Here is a 22580-nt window from a genome sequence, read left to right as displayed (position 1 = left end):
ATAATAAGAGCTTATAAGTAAAAAGAAGTATCATAACATCTATGCTTGTACTCACATATTCATAAGTTTATATTTTTAATAACTATATTATATATTTTATTTTATTTTATTATTATTTCATAATATATTTAAGTGATTGAACTATATATGTACAAAATTTATCATATATATTATTAATGTAATAAGTTTATAGATTATTTTTTGTAAAATATATACTTAAATTTAAAAAATCAATCAAAGGAATAATAGAAAAGGATAAGCATCATATGCACCCATTCAATTAAATGGCCAATAAACTCAATTTTTTTATTTTGCAAGTAGAGGAATATAAGAATGATTTGAAACCTAGACTAGACCTAGGAATGGTGGCTAAGAAATCACTAAATCACATAAAATGATACATGAAAATGAAACATATATTAGGACCGAAGATATATTCTTATGTTCGAACAAACATAACAAGAACTCTCAGAGAGGTAAGTATATGTTTGTACATTTGTTTTTAGTGGTAAAAGTGTAATTTCATTATATTTAAAATGATAAAGATGTCATTGAAATTTACATTTTCCTTTGTTTTTTAAAACAGATATCTCTCCGTTAATAGATAAGATGTTAACTCGAACAAACGATCCTCCAAGTATACATATCTCATATGTGAAGACATGGCAAGTAATCATTGGACTAGAGTGATTAACAAAACCTACCCTACTAACTAGAATATAGGTTCCATTCAACACCACCATTTTTTTCTCTGCCCAGAACATCCTCCCAATACCATTATGAGTAATTACCAGACTCCACCCCATCCCCCTCCAGGTACATCCATAATTATGGTTCGGTAGCAGTTTTGGAAACTTCCAAAACTTTAATGTTTCAAACAATTATGAACATTCTTAGTAGATATGACCTAGATATGGCTTTAGCGACTCCCAAAACATATCGGCGTCTGTAAGGACCGCTTAGATTTAAAACATTGATCACAAACCCTCTTCTAATTAACGATCAATAATAATATATATTTTTTCCTTATATTCTTTCAAACTTTAAAGATCATGATCTGAGTTTCTATTTTTTTTCTTACAGGGTACGGGTCATTTTATCCACCACCAGGTTACCCATCAGCGCCACCGCCACCGCCACCTTATGATGGGTACCCTCCACCACCGCCATATGAAGGGTACCCACCACCACAACAACCATCTGGGTATGCGGGGTACCCACCACAGCGTCCACAATATGAAGGGTATCAGGGCTATTTCAATGGAGGGTATCCACCGCCGCCGCCTCCGCCCCATTACCACTGCCACCACCACGGCGATGGTGACTCTGGTTTTGGTTCATTCTTGCAAGGCTGGTATGTTTTTTGTAATACATTCCTTATTTATTTTTTTGTAATTTTTGTTTTTTCCATATTGTTGATTAGATTTACATTGTTATATCTCAATCAAATTAAGTAAGTCAGTGTTTTAAATTGCCATCACGGTTATCACACTTGTGTAACATTGCGGCAGATTTGGGTGCAATTATGATTGCGATGCCACTATGGAAACTCCAAAAACCGCGATATTGCTGTTGCAGAGTGCAATTTATAACATTGGAATAAGCTAATCCTATTGAACACTTTACTTTTTCCTTAGAACAAACATGTGTAGTTTAAGATTTAGGAAAATTACACTTTATGGATTTGGGGTGGGATAGGGGTTTGGAGTGACATTGTTTTAAACCCAATAATTGGAATGCTTATCCAGTAAAAAAGGGCGACCCAGTCCACGAGTCTCCCACTTAGTGAGGTCTGAGAAGGGGGTAGATGTATGCAGCCTTACCCCGTAAGTGGAGAGGTTGTTCCCGGGAATGCTTAGCCACTGATAACTCCAAAATATAAAAGTTAAGGACACTTTATGGTTTTTAGATGAGGAGTATCTATTTTAATGTTGAGCTTGGGCTATAATGACAGCTAGATCCATTGTTTGATTAATATAATAGGTTCTTGCATTCTCATGGTGCTTCGCTTTGTTGTAATCTGGAATTCTGGATCAGCTGGGCAGGAACAATGTTAGTTTGTCAATTAGTGCATTATGGTATCAAAATGTGAAAGTCTCAACTAAGTGATGGTTCCCATCGATATAGTGGACAACTTGGTGGTGCACCATACTTACCGCAAAGTTGACCCGAACCCTCATTCTATAAGCACTGGTGGCATTCTTTGAATGTTAAAGATATAAAAAATGGGGTGACCCAATACACGAGGCTCTCGCCTTGTAGGGTCTAGGAAGGGTAGATGTATGTAGTCTTGTTTCCACAATTTAAACTCATGACTTCTTGGTTACTAAACAACATTCTTACCTTCGCGTCAAGGCTGACCTCTCTTTGAATGTTAAATATGACATAGTTATTACTTCCAAACGTCAAATTTGCGTGTACCTATGTGCGTATATGGACCAATACATGAGGTATAGGTATGGGTAATTTGTCAATACATGAGTATACAGAACCCTATGTGCACATATGGGTAATTGACAAATTCTTACACTAATTTCTGACCCTTTTTTTCTTGTAATTTTAATCTAATGGTTTAATATGACAAACTTTTGTCACAGAGTCTCCCTCTCTTCTCACCCTCCCATCCCATTAGTCCCCAAACATATCAGTATGATACTTAAGGCATTTCTGAAAGGGAAGCCACCAATCAAATTCTCTAAAATATGGATAGATAAATATCACATGATCCCTATAATATCACATCAAGTAGAAACCTTTGTAAGCTCTTCACAGAAAATGTCTGTTGCTATTGGATCATCTTTTTAAGTGTTATGTTTGTTCCTTGTAGTTTTCTATTTTATTTCTTTCTACACAGCGAGTTAATGGTGCATCTAAAGAAATAAGCAATTCAGACAAAAACGGTGTCCTAAACCACTTTAAATAGTTCTGAGTATGTTCTGATTCTGAATGTCAATTTTTAACATGAATAAACAAGATACTTGTCTAGATCATCATAATAGTAACCCTTTCGCAGGATCAATGATACCTGGGCCGTAATTCTACATGGAAGTAGTGTTCAACGGCCCTATAGATCCATCTGCATTGGTCTTCCCCTGTGAAATATGGCACTTACAATCCTCAATCTTGATCGTAAATCTGCTACTCCCGCTGCTGTTCCCATGGCCATCCATTCTTGATCGGTCCTTGCTCAATCACTTCTTTATCCTGAAGCCCCTTTAACTGACATTTCAACCTCCTTTCCATCTCCTTCAATCTGCTCTTCATCCTTGTTTTCCATCATTCCAAGTCTCCCTAGATACGGAACTTCGATACCAAGTTGATAGAAACTTTGAATTACAATAGAAACAAGGGAGCCTTAGAACTAGAAGCCGAGGCAGCCCACGGTTAAGACTGAAATCACATGAAAAAAGAGGAGAAAATGGACAAGGGAATTTCTGCAGATTCACATTTCCCAGAATATTTCAACCCACAGCAAAATTTCTCCTCCTTACTCATTTCATGCCTATTCATTTTCTGACTTCCATTCCCCACACAATTCATGTTTTGTTCCCTTTCCCTTTATTCCAGAATCCTCCTCTACATTTGGCTTTTTCTCTATTATTATAGTCATTCCTCCATTTATCTCATTCACTTTCTTTCTCCTTTCTTTCACACATGATCTATTTGACTCATTCTTACCCAGTTCATCCCTGTTCCTTCTAGTATTATATTCTTGATCTGGTCTAAATATATAGTCATTCCTGCCATTACCAAATTCACTTTTTTGGAGTTTTATTTGTCTTTGATGCTGATTAGTATGCCATAAAACCTACGGTGAACTCGACAAATGGATATTGAGTTATAAAAAAAGGCGGTCCGGTATACAAGGCTCCCACTTAGTAGGGTCTGCAGAGGATAGATGTACGTAGCCGTGCCCTGCAAGTCGAGAGACTGATTCCAAGATTTGAACCCGTAACCTCATGGTCACTAAGCAACTACCTTACCGTTGTGCCAATCTGACCCTCTTAAATGATAGATAATAGAAGCTTAGTATGATCCTCCTTTGAGTGCCCGAGTCATCTTGAAACTCATTTTAGTGGTTTTTTTTTTAATTAGTGGTGCAAAACTCTTTCTTTATTGGAGTCATCTGTCATTATTGTCTATCTTCATTAATTTCACATTACACTACAAAGTTGGGGAATCTTAATCAGCTTAAAATAAAATGTATGAAATTTTGTTTAATAGTTTTACTGTTCTCAAGCACATTTATATTTCTTTGTTGCAAGTCTCATATACCCTTTTTTGTGGTAATAGTGCATTGAAATGTGAGTCCTCTGTTTAAGTTTATTCGTTGTAAACCAAGCATTGATCTAGAAACTTAATGAACAAAAAAATGAAATCAAGTGTAGGGAGATATTTCATTTCATTACAAGCTTCCCTGTTATAGTAAAAAAGAATTACGGAATAGCTTATTAGAATTGATATGACTGATATGGATGGTCCGATACTGAATAAACGAATATCTCCCCTAAATGAAATAAGATTCTCTTCAAAAAGTAGTTTTGTTCCGTCTGATAGAGCTTGAAGAACTCCTAAAGGACTGGTCCGGTCCGGTCCAATACGTTGTTGTATTGCTGCAAATGTCTCTCTTTCTAACCATATAATTGCTAGTATGATTCACAGAATAAGCATAATCATTAATTTGCATTACAAATGTAAGAGATGTGATTCCTTGATGTACATATGCAGCTTGACAGCACTTTGTTGCTGTTGTTTGGTAGAGGAGTGTTGCTGCTTTTGATAATCATCATGTTAAAAGTTGTTTGGGTATGGATCTATGGAAAAATATATTATTATTTGATGTGTGGAATTGGTTAGTATTGGTTATTCTTGTAACTCTTGGTTACTAACCCTTCTCCCACTTGGATTCTTGCTGGGTTTTCTTCATAGTTTCTGTAATGTGGTCTGAATTTCTTTGTATCAAAGCTTAATATATATGTATATTGATAGTGCAAAGTCTTTTTATGTGGAACAACAACCTCATTTATTGTTTCAGAAAAAGGTATATATATATAGATACACTGTCAGTGTATCATCCACCATTCATATTTACGAATCATTGTTTCTTAAAAATAAAAATAAAAAGTAATTCAAATGAATGTTGGACGATGTAGTGACTATGTATAAATCTTTACATAGAAAATGCATAGATATTATACTTTTATCATTTATGCCTTGCTCTCGTCAATAAACACCTTTTTTCATTATTTTGTAATCTTGGGCCGCAATGTAATGTAAGTCCATGAAAACAATTACTAAAACTATGTACATTTATATCATATCCTAAGTAGTGTGAAGACATATCCAATATCTCATATTTAAATACAACTACATTTTTGTTTTTTTGGTGCTAACCAAAATAATTATTTATGACTAAAATTTAATTACAATTAAATTTTAATATATTATCGAAATTTTATTAGTTGTCTCTTCTTATTTCTTTACAAAAAATTGTGATTTTGTACTGGCTATGCATATGACTATATATATAGATGCCACTTGAATCATGCAACATATTTTTAGTAAATACAAATTTTTTGAATTTTTTATTTAAATATAATGTTTTTACAAGTATTTTTTAATAATGTAAGTTCATTTAGTCAAATATTTTATCTCTTTTCAAAACTTTATGAAATGTTTTTTTTTAAACGTGGGCAATGATTTCTTTTAGTACTCTACTGAAAATAAATTTATGCGGATATTTTTTTGTTACAGATTTTATGTGGATATGATTGTATATTTTGTAGTTGTAATTAGTGAATAATGAATTCATCATTGATTGATTCCATCATAAAATGATACAGATCCTTTCACAGCTATCATCATTAATGTATTAGAAATTATATTAGAGAAATTTGATTTGTTTTAATATATGAAAATAACTCCTGTGTTTGAGATCTCGATATTTGAATAAAATAACCAATTTCCAAATAATAAATATTATTTTATTATTTAATTTCTTATTTTAAATTTGCAATATTTTAGTATCATTAAAGAAAATAACTCCAATGTTTAATGTCTTGATTTTGGAAATGAAATAATTTCTTTCTAAATAATAAATGATAGTTAAAAATTTATACACATTCAATATATTATTCATCATCTATTCATTTTTATAACTTATGAATGATCAATAATAATGTAAAAAACTTTTATAAAATGATGAGTGTATACATATTTTTTCTATTATTATTATTTTAATTTTCCACTTTTTTATAACAAAATTACACATTCCTATCACACGAATATACAGTAGGAATGTAGTATTTTGAAATAATGAAAGCTTGGTGACCTCATGAATTTTCTTATTTAAGATTAATAATCCAAAAAATGTGGACCCAATAAATTATATTTTTATATATGGAGGAGTGATTAGGATTAAAAGATACTTAAAAATCATATTACCATTTTAATAAATTACATGGATTACATGGATAATGGTTTTAAATTTTAATTATTCTTAAACTTGTTAAAATGGGTTATCCGTACAAATTTGGGTTGCTTACATAGGATTTAGGAGTTTGGACTAAATCGGACGAAACTAGTTTCCATAATTAATCCATAAAATGTGGTGAAACGATAAAACATCATAAGGTATGATAAAAGCAGAAACAGAATTGCATGTTGATGTGTTAGTTCTTATAAAAAATGTGAAGCACTTCAAATTGACAAGACTTCAACATCATCAATAACCTACTTAATCCTTTAAAGTTAACTCATTTTTTCGAAATGAATAGCTTATGCCTTGCTCTAAGAAATAGTAATGAATGCCAGGAAAGAATAGATGTATCATGTTTGAATTTTTGTTGTACTACTAATAATATTCCTTTATTCTTTTTGAGTAATGAGCTAATATTTTTTGGATTTGTCATTGTCCATCCTAATAAATATCATTAGCAGATAAAAAATAGAACACTATACAATCTCTATTGTTGCAAATAAATATCATTAACATATTATATGTAGAAAGATATAATAGATATATAATTTGTTGATATTGACCATGTTGGAATTTGTAGAAAATAATGATGTGTTGGAGTGAAATGGAAAAAACTCATTAGCCACACTTTGCTTGAAGGAGAGAAATTGAAAGGCTTTATAATCCTTAAGTTGTAGCCCTAACATTATTTTTAATAAAATATTTATTTATTAATTAATTAATTTAATTTTTAGGACCTTGTTGGCTTGGACCGTGTTTTGACCAAGTCAACACACGTGCAACAAGGAAAGAGTCATTAGAGAGTCGTTGGAGAAAATCTTAGTCATTATGATAGAGTTGTTGGAGATCTCAGGCTATAAATAGAAATTTCATTCCCTCATTATAATTTGTGCAAAGTTGAAGGCATTTACCTCTCAACTTCTCTTTCTCTTCCCCTTATATTACGTCGACGCATTTCCGACAACCTTCTCCCTCTTTCTTTCCGTGACACTTGAGAATTGACACAAACAACCAAAGTGGGAATTTCGAGAACTGACACTGGCAGTCAATATTGTGGAAAAAAAATGGCACGGGTGCGTGATTGTTTATCCCAAATCCCATTGTATCCCTTTGGCCAAAATGTCAAATGTTCAAAGTGTAACAATAAGAGGGATAATCATACATCCTTAGAAAAGATTAGTTCCTTACACGAAAAATGAATTTTACTAAGAAAATACCAACACCCATAAGTTTTTAAATGGAATCCACAACTTCACTCACATTTTACTCTAACTCTCACTAGCCCTCAATGATATAAGATTTATTAAATATCTGGATATTATATTAGGTTAAAAGTTAAGAATAAATGTTAAAATTTTATTCAAAATAGCGACATTTAACTTATACTACTAGTTTAGTTTAATGAATTGTTAGTTTTTGAGTGTTACATAAATGAAGTAAAATTAAAGTTGTTTTTTAATTATTGGGAATATAGAGGGCCCATTTAAAATATTTTTGTGTATTGTACCATTGTGGATTGGGCGGAAAGTTTGAGAAGATTTGTTGAGAATATATTTCTCTTCAGTTTCATGGAACCTCAAGACTTAGAGGTTCAAAGAGCGAAAACAAGTTAGATTTTATGTGAGAGCATGTGAAATAATTTTGATAAAGAGCTTTATTGTGAGTACCGTTATGTTGAAATAAAGATAGATAAACATATGTTTTTACATTATTATTACCCAAGAATTTCCAACGTGTGGTCCATAATACATTTCAACTTACCAAAAAAATATCATACAAATAAATGCATCAAGAAGATAAACTTAGTTATTTTAAAAGAGTATAATATTTATATATTGTGAATGTAAATATTTATACACCATCATTCATTGTTATTAAACTCGGACTGATCAATAACTCGATCAGGATACTGAGTCAATGAGTTACTGGTTCAACCAGTGGGTCAATGGTTGGACCGATTAACTTGATTTACATTAAAACTTCTAAAAAATTCATAATATTACGTAACAGTATTTAATAATTGTATACTCAAAATTTAAAAACATTATCATGTCTAGTTAAACAAAAAAAATAAGATTTTATTACTAAAAAATGACACAAGTAAGTTCATAACATCATCAAACAAATGAGCTATGTTTTAACTACAACAAAAACCTACACTAAGTTTAAAATTTAATTAAACAACGGAGATTTTGTTATAATGTAAACTAACAAATGACAAACATAACTACAAATGAGTTAAAAGTACTAGTTTTTTTATTAAAAAATAACACCGATTTGGTTTTTTTTATTGACTGACCGGTCCGACCTCCCGAGTCACTGGTTTTAGACTTAAACTAAACGGGTCAACCCGATTTTATGCAAAACCAGTTAGATAAGAGACTCATACCAGTTAGATGTTTGGTTCACGGTTGAACCAATCTGATCGACTGGTCCGAGCTGAATTTTATAACATTGCTATCATTACATATGATTACATCATCCACTATTCATATTATTACTTTTAATTAAATCAATATTTGTAAAGTGATAATATCTATGAACTATTAGTGTAAAGTTCTATATATAGTTACTATATTATATTATATCATAACGAACTAAAAAATAATAAAGATATATTAATTTGTATATTATTTGGGCTTGTCTTTATGATATATCATGTTTTGTTTAATTTAGTTGCATTTATCATATTTTTTGTTTAAAAGATTACATTATTTCATGCAGTGGTGTTAGTGTAATGAAAATATAGAAATTAGAGAGTTTGTGTAGGTGTAAAAAAGTGAAGGGTGATTTATATAATTTCACTAAAACTCCAAAGATATTAGTATCATTTATTTATCATTGATTTATATTAAGAATTAGAGAAAAATGTATACGCTGATATTGCATTATTCACAATACCTAATTTATTATCATTGACTCATAAAAAACTACAAATTAATAATGAATTAATTATATATAAATCTTTAGACACATAATAAATAAACATTACACCTATTTAAAAGGATTTAATATATATGTGACTGTGTAAAAAAACTTTTTTAAACTCTATTTAAAAAAGTGTTACGGTGTTACCCTTTATTGTAATGAATGATTAGGTAATTGTTGGCATTTAATTTGTAAGGTTGTTGTAAATAAATATGTATTGTAATTTGTAAGAGAGATAGTGAGTGAGTTTCAGAAAAAAGAAAGAAGAGAAGTTGAATGGCGAACAGATACTGGGTAGTTTCTCTTCCTGTCCAAAACTCATCATCACATTCCACTCTATGGAATCAATTACAGCAACAAATCTCTCACCATTCCTTCGATACTCCTCTCCACAGAGTATAATAACCCTCTCTTTCTCTCTCTCACACTATATATATTCATTCATTCATTCTCTTACATTTCATTCGCAGTTCAATATTCCTAATCTCCGTGTCGGAACCCTAGATTCTCTTCTCTCCCTCAGCGATGATCTCGCTAAGGTAAATCATGTTAATCACTTCAATCAATCTCATTATAATATTATAATGCAATGTTTATTTCATTCGCGATTCTGGATTTTGGAATTTCGAATCTCGATTTTGTTGATTTATGTTCTGATTATGTGTTTTATTACAACATTATAATGCAAAGTTTATTTGATTCGCGATTCTGGATTTTGGAATCTCGATTTTATTGATTTATGTGTTTGATTATGTCTGTAGTCGAATAATTTCATGGAAGGAGTTTCGCATAAGATCAGGCGTCAGATTGAGGAGCTGGAGAGGGTTTCTGGTGGTGATAGCGGTGGCCTCACGGTTGATGGAGTTCCGGTTGATTCGTATTTGACCAGGTTTTGTTTTTTTTAATTGGAGTGCTGTTTTGGATCTGTGATCTGTTGTGTGTTTTTGTTTGATTCGCTTGTGTGATGGATTTTTAATGTTTTCTGATGGGTTCAGGTTTGTTTGGGATGAAGCGAAGTATCCAACAGTGTCGGAAAATCTTAGTCATTATGATAGAGTTGTTGGAGATCTCAGGCTATAAATAGAAATTTCATTCCCTCATTATAATTTGTGCAAAGTTGAAGGCATTTACCTCTCAACTTCTCTTTCTCTTCCCCTTATATTACGTCGACGCATTTCCGACAACCTTCTCCCTCTTTCTTTCCGTGACACTTGAGAATTGACACAAACAACCAAAGTGGGAATTTCGAGAACTGACACTGGCAGTCAATATTGTGGAAAAAAAATGGCACGGGTGCGTGATTGTTTATCCCAAATCCCATTGTATCCCTTTGGCCAAAATGTCAAATGTTCAAAGTGTAACAATAAGAGGGATAATCATACATCCTTAGAAAAGATTAGTTCCTTACACGAAAAATGAATTTTACTAAGAAAATACCAACACCCATAAGTTTTTAAATGGAATCCACAACTTCACTCACATTTTACTCTAACTCTCACTAGCCCTCAATGATATAAGATTTATTAAATATCTGGATATTATATTAGGTTAAAAGTTAAGAATAAATGTTAAAATTTTATTCAAAATAGCGACATTTAACTTATACTACTAGTTTAGTTTAATGAATTGTTAGTTTTTGAGTGTTACATAAATGAAGTAAAATTAAAGTTGTTTTTTAATTATTGGGAATATAGAGGGCCCATTTAAAATATTTTTGTGTATTGTACCATTGTGGATTGGGCGGAAAGTTTGAGAAGATTTGTTGAGAATATATTTCTCTTCAGTTTCATGGAACCTCAAGACTTAGAGGTTCAAAGAGCGAAAACAAGTTAGATTTTATGTGAGAGCATGTGAAATAATTTTGATAAAGAGCTTTATTGTGAGTACCGTTATGTTGAAATAAAGATAGATAAACATATGTTTTTACATTATTATTACCCAAGAATTTCCAACGTGTGGTCCATAATACATTTCAACTTACCAAAAAAATATCATACAAATAAATGCATCAAGAAGATAAACTTAGTTATTTTAAAAGAGTATAATATTTATATATTGTGAATGTAAATATTTATACACCATCATTCATTGTTATTAAACTCGGACTGATCAATAACTCGATCAGGATACTGAGTCAATGAGTTACTGGTTCAACCAGTGGGTCAATGGTTGGACCGATTAACTTGATTTACATTAAAACTTCTAAAAAATTCATAATATTACGTAACAGTATTTAATAATTGTATACTCAAAATTTAAAAACATTATCATGTCTAGTTAAACAAAAAAAATAAGATTTTATTACTAAAAAATGACACAAGTAAGTTCATAACATCATCAAACAAATGAGCTATGTTTTAACTACAACAAAAACCTACACTAAGTTTAAAATTTAATTAAACAACGGAGATTTTGTTATAATGTAAACTAACAAATGACAAACATAACTACAAATGAGTTAAAAGTACTAGTTTTTTTATTAAAAAATAACACCGATTTGGTTTTTTTTATTGACTGACCGGTCCGACCTCCCGAGTCACTGGTTTTAGACTTAAACTAAACGGGTCAACCCGATTTTATGCAAAACCAGTTAGATAAGAGACTCATACCAGTTAGATGTTTGGTTCACGGTTGAACCAATCTGATCGACTGGTCCGAGCTGAATTTTATAACATTGCTATCATTACATATGATTACATCATCCACTATTCATATTATTACTTTTAATTAAATCAATATTTGTAAAGTGATAATATCTATGAACTATTAGTGTAAAGTTCTATATATAGTTACTATATTATATTATATCATAACGAACTAAAAAATAATAAAGATATATTAATTTGTATATTATTTGGGCTTGTCTTTATGATATATCATGTTTTGTTTAATTTAGTTGCATTTATCATATTTTTTGTTTAAAAGATTACATTATTTCATGCAGTGGTGTTAGTGTAATGAAAATATAGAAATTAGAGAGTTTGTGTAGGTGTAAAAAAGTGAAGGGTGATTTATATAATTTCACTAAAACTCCAAAGATATTAGTATCATTTATTTATCATTGATTTATATTAAGAATTAGAGAAAAATGTATACGCTGATATTGCATTATTCACAATACCTAATTTATTATCATTGACTCATAAAAAACTACAAATTAATAATGAATTAATTATATATAAATCTTTAGACACATAATAAATAAACATTACACCTATTTAAAAGGATTTAATATATATGTGACTGTGTAAAAAAACTTTTTTAAACTCTATTTAAAAAAGTGTTACGGTGTTACCCTTTATTGTAATGAATGATTAGGTAATTGTTGGCATTTAATTTGTAAGGTTGTTGTAAATAAATATGTATTGTAATTTGTAAGAGAGATAGTGAGTGAGTTTCAGAAAAAAGAAAGAAGAGAAGTTGAATGGCGAACAGATACTGGGTAGTTTCTCTTCCTGTCCAAAACTCATCATCACATTCCACTCTATGGAATCAATTACAGCAACAAATCTCTCACCATTCCTTCGATACTCCTCTCCACAGAGTATAATAACCCTCTCTTTCTCTCTCTCACACTATATATATTCATTCATTCATTCTCTTACATTTCATTCGCAGTTCAATATTCCTAATCTCCGTGTCGGAACCCTAGATTCTCTTCTCTCCCTCAGCGATGATCTCGCTAAGGTAAATCATGTTAATCACTTCAATCAATCTCATTATAATATTATAATGCAATGTTTATTTCATTCGCGATTCTGGATTTTGGAATTTCGAATCTCGATTTTGTTGATTTATGTTCTGATTATGTGTTTTATTACAACATTATAATGCAAAGTTTATTTGATTCGCGATTCTGGATTTTGGAATCTCGATTTTATTGATTTATGTGTTTGATTATGTCTGTAGTCGAATAATTTCATGGAAGGAGTTTCGCATAAGATCAGGCGTCAGATTGAGGAGCTGGAGAGGGTTTCTGGTGGTGATAGCGGTGGCCTCACGGTTGATGGAGTTCCGGTTGATTCGTATTTGACCAGGTTTTGTTTTTTTTAATTGGAGTGCTGTTTTGGATCTGTGATCTGTTGTGTGTTTTTGTTTGATTCGCTTGTGTGATGGATTTTTAATGTTTTCTGATGGGTTCAGGTTTGTTTGGGATGAAGCGAAGTATCCAACAGTGTCGCCATTGAAGGAGATCGTGGATGGTATTCATGGTCAAGTGGCAAAGATTGAGGATGATCTCAAGGTTTTCATTTTCTTTTAATAGTTGCAGGCTTGCAGTTTTCTGTTAGATTTTGGAGATAAGCAGTTTTTCTCGTGTTGCTCAAGACCAATGTTTTAAAACTGGGTCCATGACATTTACAAACTCCAATATGTTAAGGTTTTGTGAGACACTGAAACCATATTATGATCGCAATTGAGGTCGCATTGGCCCGAAATTGACTGTAACGTCAACGTTTTGGGAGTCTCCGAAACAGTGACCACGGCCGCCATTTAAAACCTTGCTCGGGGCCTCCCTAGTGGTAAATTATTCCTTTTTAGAGACAAAGCAACTAGCGAGTTGTAATAATTGTCTTGCTTAACTTATGGCCACTTGCTATCAAGGGATGCTAAGTCTTTGTGTTCATATGAAGTTTTTGGCTAGTCTAGTTTGACATGTTGCTACCCGCATATAATTTAGTCAATATAGTGGCTCGCAAGCTTCTAATTGACACGTGTATGGAATGATGAAGATTGTAGAGTTGATAAATCAGTTTGTGAAGCCTTTTTCTTTTTTTGGGCGAAGGGGTATGCTACATGTTTAACTTCTGAAATAATGTAGAAGGAAAACATGCTATTGAATCATTTGACTCTTAGGAACTACTTACTTTTCATTTGAACTAAATATTGTGTTCTGTTGAGTCAAATAGGTTAAACACTTTCCACTCCGATTGATGTGCTTAAAGCTCCTCTGGAGTTTAATTTAAAGTCAAAACTTGACATCTGATCCAGTGACCTTTTCTGTGATGCCATTATCAAATTGTCAACTGATGTCAGTTTGGTACTAGACACTCAGTCTGTTGATGGTTTGGTAATCTTATGGTTGTCACCTAAGGTTTACAAAAGGGAATAAATCAGATCAGCTAATCCCACTCTTGAGATGACATTTCATCATAATAAACCACAGAAGATTCACCTTTTTCTCTCTGTTTGGGATGTAGGACTGAGTAAGGCCATAGTATTAGACCTAATACATGAGCTTATGCATCAGTACCTAATCAAGCCTAATCTAACCTCCAAGGGCATGATTAAGCTACCCACTATTTTAATGCATAGGGGGTTTGATGGTAAGATTATGCAGTTTGATGTTTGCACCAAACAACTTATAAGGTCAATATATTGTATTAGCTTATCCTTCATTCCTACCATCCTATTACAAAGAGATGTGTCAAACTGAAATCAAAATCAAGTATATTAATTAATAGTTGATTGGGATGTAGAGGCTGTCAATTTGTATAAAAAGGAAATACAGAAGTGCAATAGAAGGGTAAATTTATAACTTATAACAATTAAGATTAAAAATTGTTCCCATAATGGAATAAAAATTAATATTTAACATGCTGAATTTAGCATGGTCAAATATCACATTTTTTAATCACGTGCATGCCACATTACTATGGAGTTACTAGTGTGAGTTTAACTTTAGTTGAGATAGTTTATTGCTATATACCAATGACCAGGTCAATATTCATGCTAGTGCAATGTGGAAGATGTAATCCTTTCCAGCCCTGAGACATTTTATATTCTTGTTTGTGGTGCCATTTCATATCATTGTTTCATGGATGAAGCTAATTAAAATATAGAATGATTGGGTTTCGAGTGCTGGTATAATTGTCAATTTATATCTTAATCAGGATGCTGATAGAACCCTGGTTATGTCATGCATGTGAGAAAGGATAGAAAGGGAATTGGTGGATACACAAAGGGCAAAATGAGAAATGTTCAAGCCAATGACCTGCACTATAACTGTATGCCTACATGGCAGTGGGAAAGGGGTGAGAATGGAAATTCAGTTAGGAATGAGCAGGGATAAATGTGAGGTGAGCTAAAGAGTAGAGTTAGGCTAGTACTCTGTTAAGGTTTGGGGCTGTTTGGCTAGGGAGGAAGCAAACCCTCTAAGTTTGCAGGTCTTTTCTTTTTTGTTTTATTCAGCTTAATCAAATTGTAAGAGAGTTAGTCTCTATTTTATTCTAGTAAATGTATGTGCCTACCAAATGCATTTTGGTTGATCCTGTGTATTATGATGTAAGCATAGAGTAACATGGGTACTAGTGATTGTTGTTTATACATGGACATCTATATTGTTTTGGGAGAATTAACAAGAACTGTTAACAAAGCAAAATTAAGAGTCAAAGACCACTAACCATTCCTGTAACAGCAATGACCATTCAGAATGGTAAATTAGTCGTTCTTGTTAATTTTGTATTGTTAGCACTAACATAGCAGTATTTATCATTAATTCTCCTATTCCCCCTTGTGTACTTTCCTTGTTGCTCTCTCCTGTTGGGGTCTCCTTTCTTCATTAACAGTTCAGAAGGCCTTTCTTTCTGCAAATAAAATGATATAAATAGAATGAATAATATGTCTATCTACATGGCCAAAGAAGACATCCCGACTAGCTATTTTAGAAAGGTCTTGCAAGCTTAAATTGTTTTCCCCGCGCTCCTTTATGATTTTTATTCTTTTTTGGGTGGAATAGAGTAAAGGATATCTCTTGTTATTTTGCATGATGTTATTGAATTTTTCTTTGGATAAATATACAATTTGAATTTTATAATTGGCCCTTGAATCTTCTGTTTCCATCTCAGGTTCGCGTTTCTGAGTATAACAATATCCGCAGTCAGCTTAATGCTATCAACCGAAAGCAAACTGGAAGGTGCGGATGTTTTACAACTGATATAGTTTTCAAACATACTGTATTGAGTATTCTATTTCTTAGATCCCCAACTTGTCTATTTCAGCTTAGCTGTCCGTGATCTTTCCAACTTGGTAAAACCTGAGGATATTGTAACTTCGGAGCATTTAACTACCCTCCTTGCAATTGTTTCCAAGTATTCACAGAAGGATTGGCTCTCAAGCTATGAAACATTGACAAGCTATGTGGTAAGAGATACCATATTTGCTCACAAATTTGAAATATTGTTGTTTTCCCCTGAGATTATTGTAATTGAAAACTCCCTGCAATTCATCTTCATAGTCCAATAATGTTGACACTCTTGAATATTTTAGTACATGTTTTGAGCTTCCTTGCTTTATTCCGTATTCTGATTGGACTAAGTATTTTAGGTCCCCAGGTCTTCTAAGAAGCTGTTTGAAGATAATGAATATGCCCTTTATACTGTAACACTCTTTAATCGCGATGCGGACAACTTTAGAACTAGTGCACGGGAAAAGGGATTCCAAGTAAGTATTTTTTCTTAATTCACATATAGTGTCTTAAAACTATTAATATGGATAAACTCCATATTCTTTTAATATTAGTAATCCTGCAACTTCTTTATGGAAGGCCGTACATGGAGAAATGTATGAGTCACCTAATGCCAAGTGTTTAGTATCATTTCATGAGTTGGTGAGAGGTGTTTAATGGACTATATGTCATTGTATTCAGATCCGTGATTTCGAATTCAGTCCAGAAACACATGAGAGTCGAAAGCAGGAGTTAGAGAAATTGGTTCAAGATCAGGAAAGTTTGAGAGGTTCTTTGTTGCAGTGGTGCTATACCAGCTATGGAGAGGTATTATTATCTTTTATCACTAATTTTAATTTGTGGAAAAACTCAAGAATTATTAAAAGTTAGAAATTTGGTAAATGACTTTCTTCTTGCTTGATTTTGATGTACCTTGATGTGTCTCTTTCCATATTAGCCTTTCAATCCGAGGCTGGTATCATAGACTGGTTCTTAGTTACTTTATTTGAATTTTCTAGTGTTTGTTTACATTTAATTTGCACAGTTCTGATCTTCCGTGGTTCTTCTCACTCATTAATTTTACGTTTCATTTTCTGAAGGTTTTCAGCTCCTGGATGCATTTCTGCGCTGTACGTTTATTTACTGAGAGCATTCTGAGATATGGCCTGCCACCTTCTTTCTTGGTAGGTCTACTCTTTTAAAACCGAAGCTCGATCTCCATTTTGCATCCATTTAAATATTTATCACTGAGCATTGGAACTTGTGCTGATTCCAGGCATCGGTTTTGGCTCCATCGACAAAGGCTGAGAAGAAAGTCCGTTCTATCCTTGAAGGGCTGAGTGACAGCACAAACAGGCAAGTAGCTTATTAATGTATTTGTTGTCTGGTTTAACGGTTTAATATTGATGGACTCTAGTGATTTTACACATTGTTAAGACTCACACACAAGCACATAGCTATTGGATATAAAAACATACAACACTGAGAAGGCCTTTTAATTTTAGAGAATAAAGTATCTCCTCATATCAGGAGATAGTTTATCTCCTTCCACCGGTAAAAGTATGACATGTGTATTGTTTTGTTTTGTTTTAGAAATATTTTTATAGAACATGATTAAATCTGACGCATGTCATGATTTTAGTTAGTGGCTGTAACCTGTAGGAGATAATTTATCTCCTTATATCAGGAGATACTTTATTCTCTTAATTTTATTAGAAGAGTAACACACTGAACATGATGTATCAATTTGAACTGTACTTCATCTGAGAGTTTCTTGCAACGTCGTCGAAGAATAACTTGAAAAAACTCAAGTCCACACTGGTTTCATGTTTTAACATGAAGGAAACAACATATTTGGTTATTTTCTTGAGCATCATAATAATAAAAAACATGCTACTGGTCTCTTTGGTTTCCCTGTATATCATATGTGTATATTATTGTTCTGATTTATGCCTTCTCAAAAACTCAATTCATGTACCTGTGATGTTACATACTTTACCAGAACTTGCCATCATCTGATAGTTATTTGTTAATGTCATAACATGCTCATATTTTGTGCGCAGTGCATACTGGAAGACGGAGGATGAAGTTGGCGGCGGGGTGGCTGGCCTAGCTGGTGATGCAGATGCTCACCCTTATGTCTCCTTTACTGTTAATCTTATTTGAGTGCTCCCAGAATCATATCCCTTCTCTTAATTTAGAGTCATTTAAGGGTTCCTTTGGACACAAATAATGCCATTGCCAGACATGAATTGAAGATTTTGTACATTACCATGATGTTCCATTCTTTGATATTTTATTTATAATTGAAGCAATCAGAAGTTCCAAGAGGGTCTTCTTAATGTTAAGGGCAGAGTCTGGTACCATGATTAATTATTAGCAACTTGTATTGTTTCATTAAACTTTTCTTGTTTGACTATGGGGACAAATAAAAGTTTACATTCATGTTTGTGATTGTGTAATGTTTAAAGTAGTTATCGGTGAGAATTAAATATTTTTATGACATAATAATGTATTGTTCGTTTATATATGAAAGAATATTTATTTGAACAGTGAAATTAAATTTTATATATATGGAAATTGCTAATGCACTCATCCTTTAAAGCCATAGTATGTTTTTTGAACTGGAAGCAGTAGTATGTTATGAGGTTACATTGTTTACCTTTTTGACAATAATACTCATTTTTTCTATTTAAAATTATTTTGAAGTTTTTTTGGCATTTCTGAGAACTAGACGGAATAGAGTATATTGACACAGCAGATGTCATGAGGAATTAAATGGGAAGTTAGAGGTGTGAGAGTAAGTTTTAGAACTACATGGATTCTGTATAAGTTGGACTAAGATGAAGTATAGAGAGTATAAGTTTAGCAACATGTAAGAAACTTTGCTGGATAGATACAGATTAAGGATAATGTCATACGGCTACTCACTAGATTTAAATATCTTGGGTCAATATAATATGATTCAAGTAGGTTAGATGAAATGATGGGGTGTTTTGGGTGTTATTTGTGATAAAAATGTATCACTCAAGATTAAGTGGAAGTTTTACCGTACGACTATAAGACCTGTAATATTATAAGACTGAATATTGGACGATAAAATCCGAACAAGAGAATAGACTCCATGTAGTAGAGATGAGAATATTGTACCGGATGTGTTGGATTTATTCAAGTGTAAAGTTCCACATTGGATATGCGTAGAGGAGTGAAGGAGTTTATAAGTAGGAAAGACCCATGAAACTAATGCCTTAGGTTTTGGTTCAAGACGTGGTGTCTCACTTGTGACTCTTCACTCTTCCCATACCCCAGTAACAATCGAACTCCCCGATGGTTGGAGCTCCTCGATCGCAGTCTAGTCCAACAAGTGGTATCAGAGCTGATGAGTGGACACATTAGACAAGATAAGAATAAAAATGAATGAGTATATGAAAGAGTATTTATTTAAACACTGAAATTAAAGTTTATATATGTGGAATTTGCTAATGTACTCATCCTTTTAAGCCGTAGTATGTTTTTTGAACTGGAAGCAGTAATATGTTATGAGGTTACATTTTGACAATAATATGCATTTTTTCTATTTAAAATTATTTTGAAATTTTTTTTTGGCGTTTCTGAGAACTAGAAAGAATGGGGTATATTGACACAGCAGATGTCATTTGAGGAATTAAACGAATTATGGAGACAAATTTTACAAGGATATGAATTTGTATAAGTCGAAGTAAGATGGAGTATAGAGTGTAAATTTAGTAATAAATAAAAAACTCTACTGTATAGGTAAAGATTAAGGATAATGTCATACTATAAGTCACTAGATTTAAATATCTTGGATCAATCATATAATACAATGGGGAATTGACAGAGATGTAAACTATATGATTCAAGCAGGTTGGATGAAATGACGGAGTGTTTCATATGTCATTTGTGATAAAAACGTATTACTCAAGGTCTCAAGCTTAAGGAGAAGTTTTATCACTCCAATGACATGAAACTGAATGTATGATGATAAAATGTCAACAAAAGAATAGACTCCATATAGTAAAGATGGAAATGTTATATTGGATGAGTAGACACAGTAGACAATAAGAATATAAATGAATGAATTAGAGAGAAATTTGAAGTAACTACTTTTATAGAAATGAAGACAGAATTACGACTTAGGTGATTTGGGCATATGTGGAGGAAACAAGTAGAAGTCCCCAAAAGGAGAATAGATCAAATAGAAGTGAGTCAAGTTGAGAAAGAGAGACCAAAAAAACCCAGAGGAAATGATAAAGAAAGTTAGACTTAATGTTTTGTCAATAAACATTATATATGATAGAGATTATAATCATTCGATTCATATAATTGACCTCACTTAATAGAATAAAGATTTGATTGTTATTGTGTAGATGTTATGCAATAGACTAGAGTCAGCAGATTCTTTACTGAAGGAGGATTATTCCTATAAAGTAAAGAAAAAGGGTTATATATATATATATATTAACAGTAAGGGTAATTTTGTAACATAGCATAAAAAAGGAAACAAAAATAAACCCCTGGCATTCCCCGTTCAACCCTTTTTTGTTTTTAAATTCTTTTATTTTAAAAAATGTTCCAAATTGGATATATGAATGTGTCTCAAACATTTGGGCTTCAAAAGAAAATAAAAAATTGTATGAAACTCCTATAATTTTATATCTTATGTAAGTGTTATTATGAAATATTTTTTTTCTTCCTAATTAGCTTTTAAAACTTATTATTTTGTAAAAATGATATATGTATAAAAATATTGTTAAATTTAATTACTAATAGGTAAATAAGGAAACAAATTTCATCATCCCCGTAATAGTAACAAACACCAGTGCAGGTTAGTTAACATTGACGACAAGAGAAAATTGTCCTCAAAATGTAAATTGATTGAGAAGAAAATAATAGATAAATTTCAAAAGTAAAAGTGATTAATGGAGTAATAATAGTCTATATAAAAAATAAAATAAAAATAATAATCTAACAGTCGAGGTTAAAATAATTTGCATGTAATAGAATTATTTATTGTTATTAGTTTAATATTATCTTTATGTGGTGACCATTTTTATTGACAATTAAAATTTAATAGTTAATTAGAAAAAAGAAATAATTTTATGATAGTTACCAGACATAAAGTTTACATGTTTTTATATAAATTTATCAAAATAGCGTAAATAGATGTGACTTTATAATTTTTATTTCAATGCTAAATTAAAATTATTAATTCAGAGAGAATATTAAAACTGGGAATCAATATTCAATATCAAAAAACTTTAATAAGATATATATACAAGTATATATATATACATGTATGAGGAATTGATTTACATTTGAGTTAAATTATGTAACACCGCGAATTTTACGATTTTGAATTATAAGATTTTATTAATATTTTTATTAATTATATTTTCAAAAATGAATTTCTGGGAATTTTCGTAAAGAATTCGACGAAACTCTAGTTGAGTTTTATCTTGTAATTCTATTTACAATTTGGTGGTAAATTTTCATGATTTTCGGAGACAGTCAGTTTCGGACCGCTGTCGGGGCCAAATCTCACCCGGTACGGCTCAAAAAGTGGTTTTTGAGTTCCGTAACTCGGAATCGAATTCCGATCGCGCCATTGGCTTCGTAATCACATTTCAAGTCAAGATAAACCCTGAGTTGGTCCATAACTATTTTCTAAAATATTTTCACTCAGAATGCCGAAATTCGAAGTTCCAACCGTAAAGTAAAATCGGGCAATCATTTTTGGCTACTCGAATATTGGCCGACAATACTCGAGCATCGTTTTAATTGCGGGCGTTTCGCCGAAGTCGTCGCGTCGCATGAGTCATTTCACAAAATCTACCTACTAAATCTTATAGATTTCACTCATTAATGCCTTGATTTACTACCCCCAAAATCCCCAAAATCACTCAACAAATCCTGTCACTTCACCACCATTAGACACATCACCTATGTTAGTCTAAATCTATTTACCTTGCATTAAATTTTATGATTTGATGAGGGTGACGCTCTCCTATAAATACCCACCTCATTCTCTCATTTTTACACGAAAATTTCCTATACAAACTAAGGTAGTTTTTTTATTTTTATTCTTCATCTTCTTCTCATACTTCATAGAAAGTTATGAGCTTTTATTATGTTGTTCATAAAGTAGAGTTTATATTTGTTCTTTAAGTATTTTATGAAGGCATAACTAAAGGGGATGATAATAAAATCATA

General features: G+C 31.9%; 2 protein-coding genes and 1 long non-coding RNA gene across 4 annotated transcripts; all 3 read left to right on the top strand.

Annotated features, from left to right (window-relative positions):
• Positions 1 to 687: 687 nt before the first annotated feature.
• LOC109337208 (cysteine-rich and transmembrane domain-containing protein A) lies at positions 688 to 4986 on the top strand. The gene is made up of 3 exons (XM_019574133.1): positions 688 to 816; positions 1084 to 1354; positions 4729 to 4986. The coding sequence occupies exons 1-3, from the start codon at positions 780 to 782 to the stop codon at positions 4778 to 4780; spliced, it is 360 nt and encodes a 119-aa protein (XP_019429678.1). The 5' UTR covers positions 688 to 779; the 3' UTR covers positions 4781 to 4986.
• Positions 1361 to 4015, top strand: LOC109337209. The gene is made up of 2 exons (XR_002106415.1): positions 1361 to 1838; positions 3930 to 4015. It is a non-coding gene; the product is annotated as an uncharacterized LOC109337209 (long non-coding RNA).
• A 4659-nt stretch (positions 4987 to 9645) lies between the features above and the next one.
• Positions 9646 to 18870, top strand: LOC109337206 (V-type proton ATPase subunit C-like). Of its 2 annotated transcripts, none has more exons than XM_019574131.1 (11): positions 9646 to 9802; positions 9877 to 9945; positions 10168 to 10295; positions 13550 to 13649; positions 16252 to 16319; positions 16405 to 16546; positions 16730 to 16846; positions 17052 to 17177; positions 17450 to 17533; positions 17626 to 17705; positions 18413 to 18870. In XM_019574131.1, the coding sequence occupies exons 1-11, from the start codon at positions 9683 to 9685 to the stop codon at positions 18513 to 18515; spliced, it is 1137 nt and encodes a 378-aa protein (XP_019429676.1). In that variant the 5' UTR covers positions 9646 to 9682; the 3' UTR covers positions 18516 to 18870. The 2 variants fall into 2 exon arrangements, with proteins under 2 accessions (XP_019429676.1, XP_019429674.1); XM_019574129.1 differs by lacking the exons at positions 9646 to 9802; positions 9877 to 9945; positions 10168 to 10295 and adding exons at positions 12794 to 12950; positions 13025 to 13093; positions 13316 to 13443.
• The last annotated feature ends 3710 nt before the right edge of the window (positions 18871 to 22580 follow it).

The sequence above is a fragment of the Lupinus angustifolius genome, unplaced genomic scaffold (assembly GCF_001865875.1).
Source record: "Lupinus angustifolius cultivar Tanjil unplaced genomic scaffold, LupAngTanjil_v1.0 Scaffold_2_268, whole genome shotgun sequence".
In the NCBI taxonomy this organism is placed as follows: domain Eukaryota; kingdom Viridiplantae; phylum Streptophyta; class Magnoliopsida; order Fabales; family Fabaceae; genus Lupinus; species Lupinus angustifolius.
Note: the sequence above shows the minus strand (reverse complement) of the source record. Positions and strands in the feature narration are given on the sequence as shown.

Bases quoted from the DNA above. Each gene is read 5' to 3' on its own strand.
- LOC109337208 (XM_019574133.1), top strand. From the start codon at position 780: ATGAGTAATTACCAGACTCCACCCCATCCCCCTCCAG. The intron at 817-1,083 runs GTACATCCATAA...TTTTTCTTACAG, and splicing joins TCCACCCCATCCCCCTCCAG to GGTACGGGTCATTTTATCCA. The intron at 1,355-4,728 runs GTATGTTTTTTG...GTACATATGCAG, and splicing joins GGTTCATTCTTGCAAGGCTG to CTTGACAGCACTTTGTTGCT.
- LOC109337206 (XM_019574131.1), top strand. From the start codon at position 9,683: ATGGCGAACAGATACTGGGTAGTTTCTCTTCCTGTCCAAAACTCATCA. The intron at 16,547-16,729 runs GTAAGAGATACC...TAAGTATTTTAG, and splicing joins AAACATTGACAAGCTATGTG to GTCCCCAGGTCTTCTAAGAA. The intron at 17,534-17,625 runs GTAGGTCTACTC...TGCTGATTCCAG, and splicing joins GCCTGCCACCTTCTTTCTTG to GCATCGGTTTTGGCTCCATC.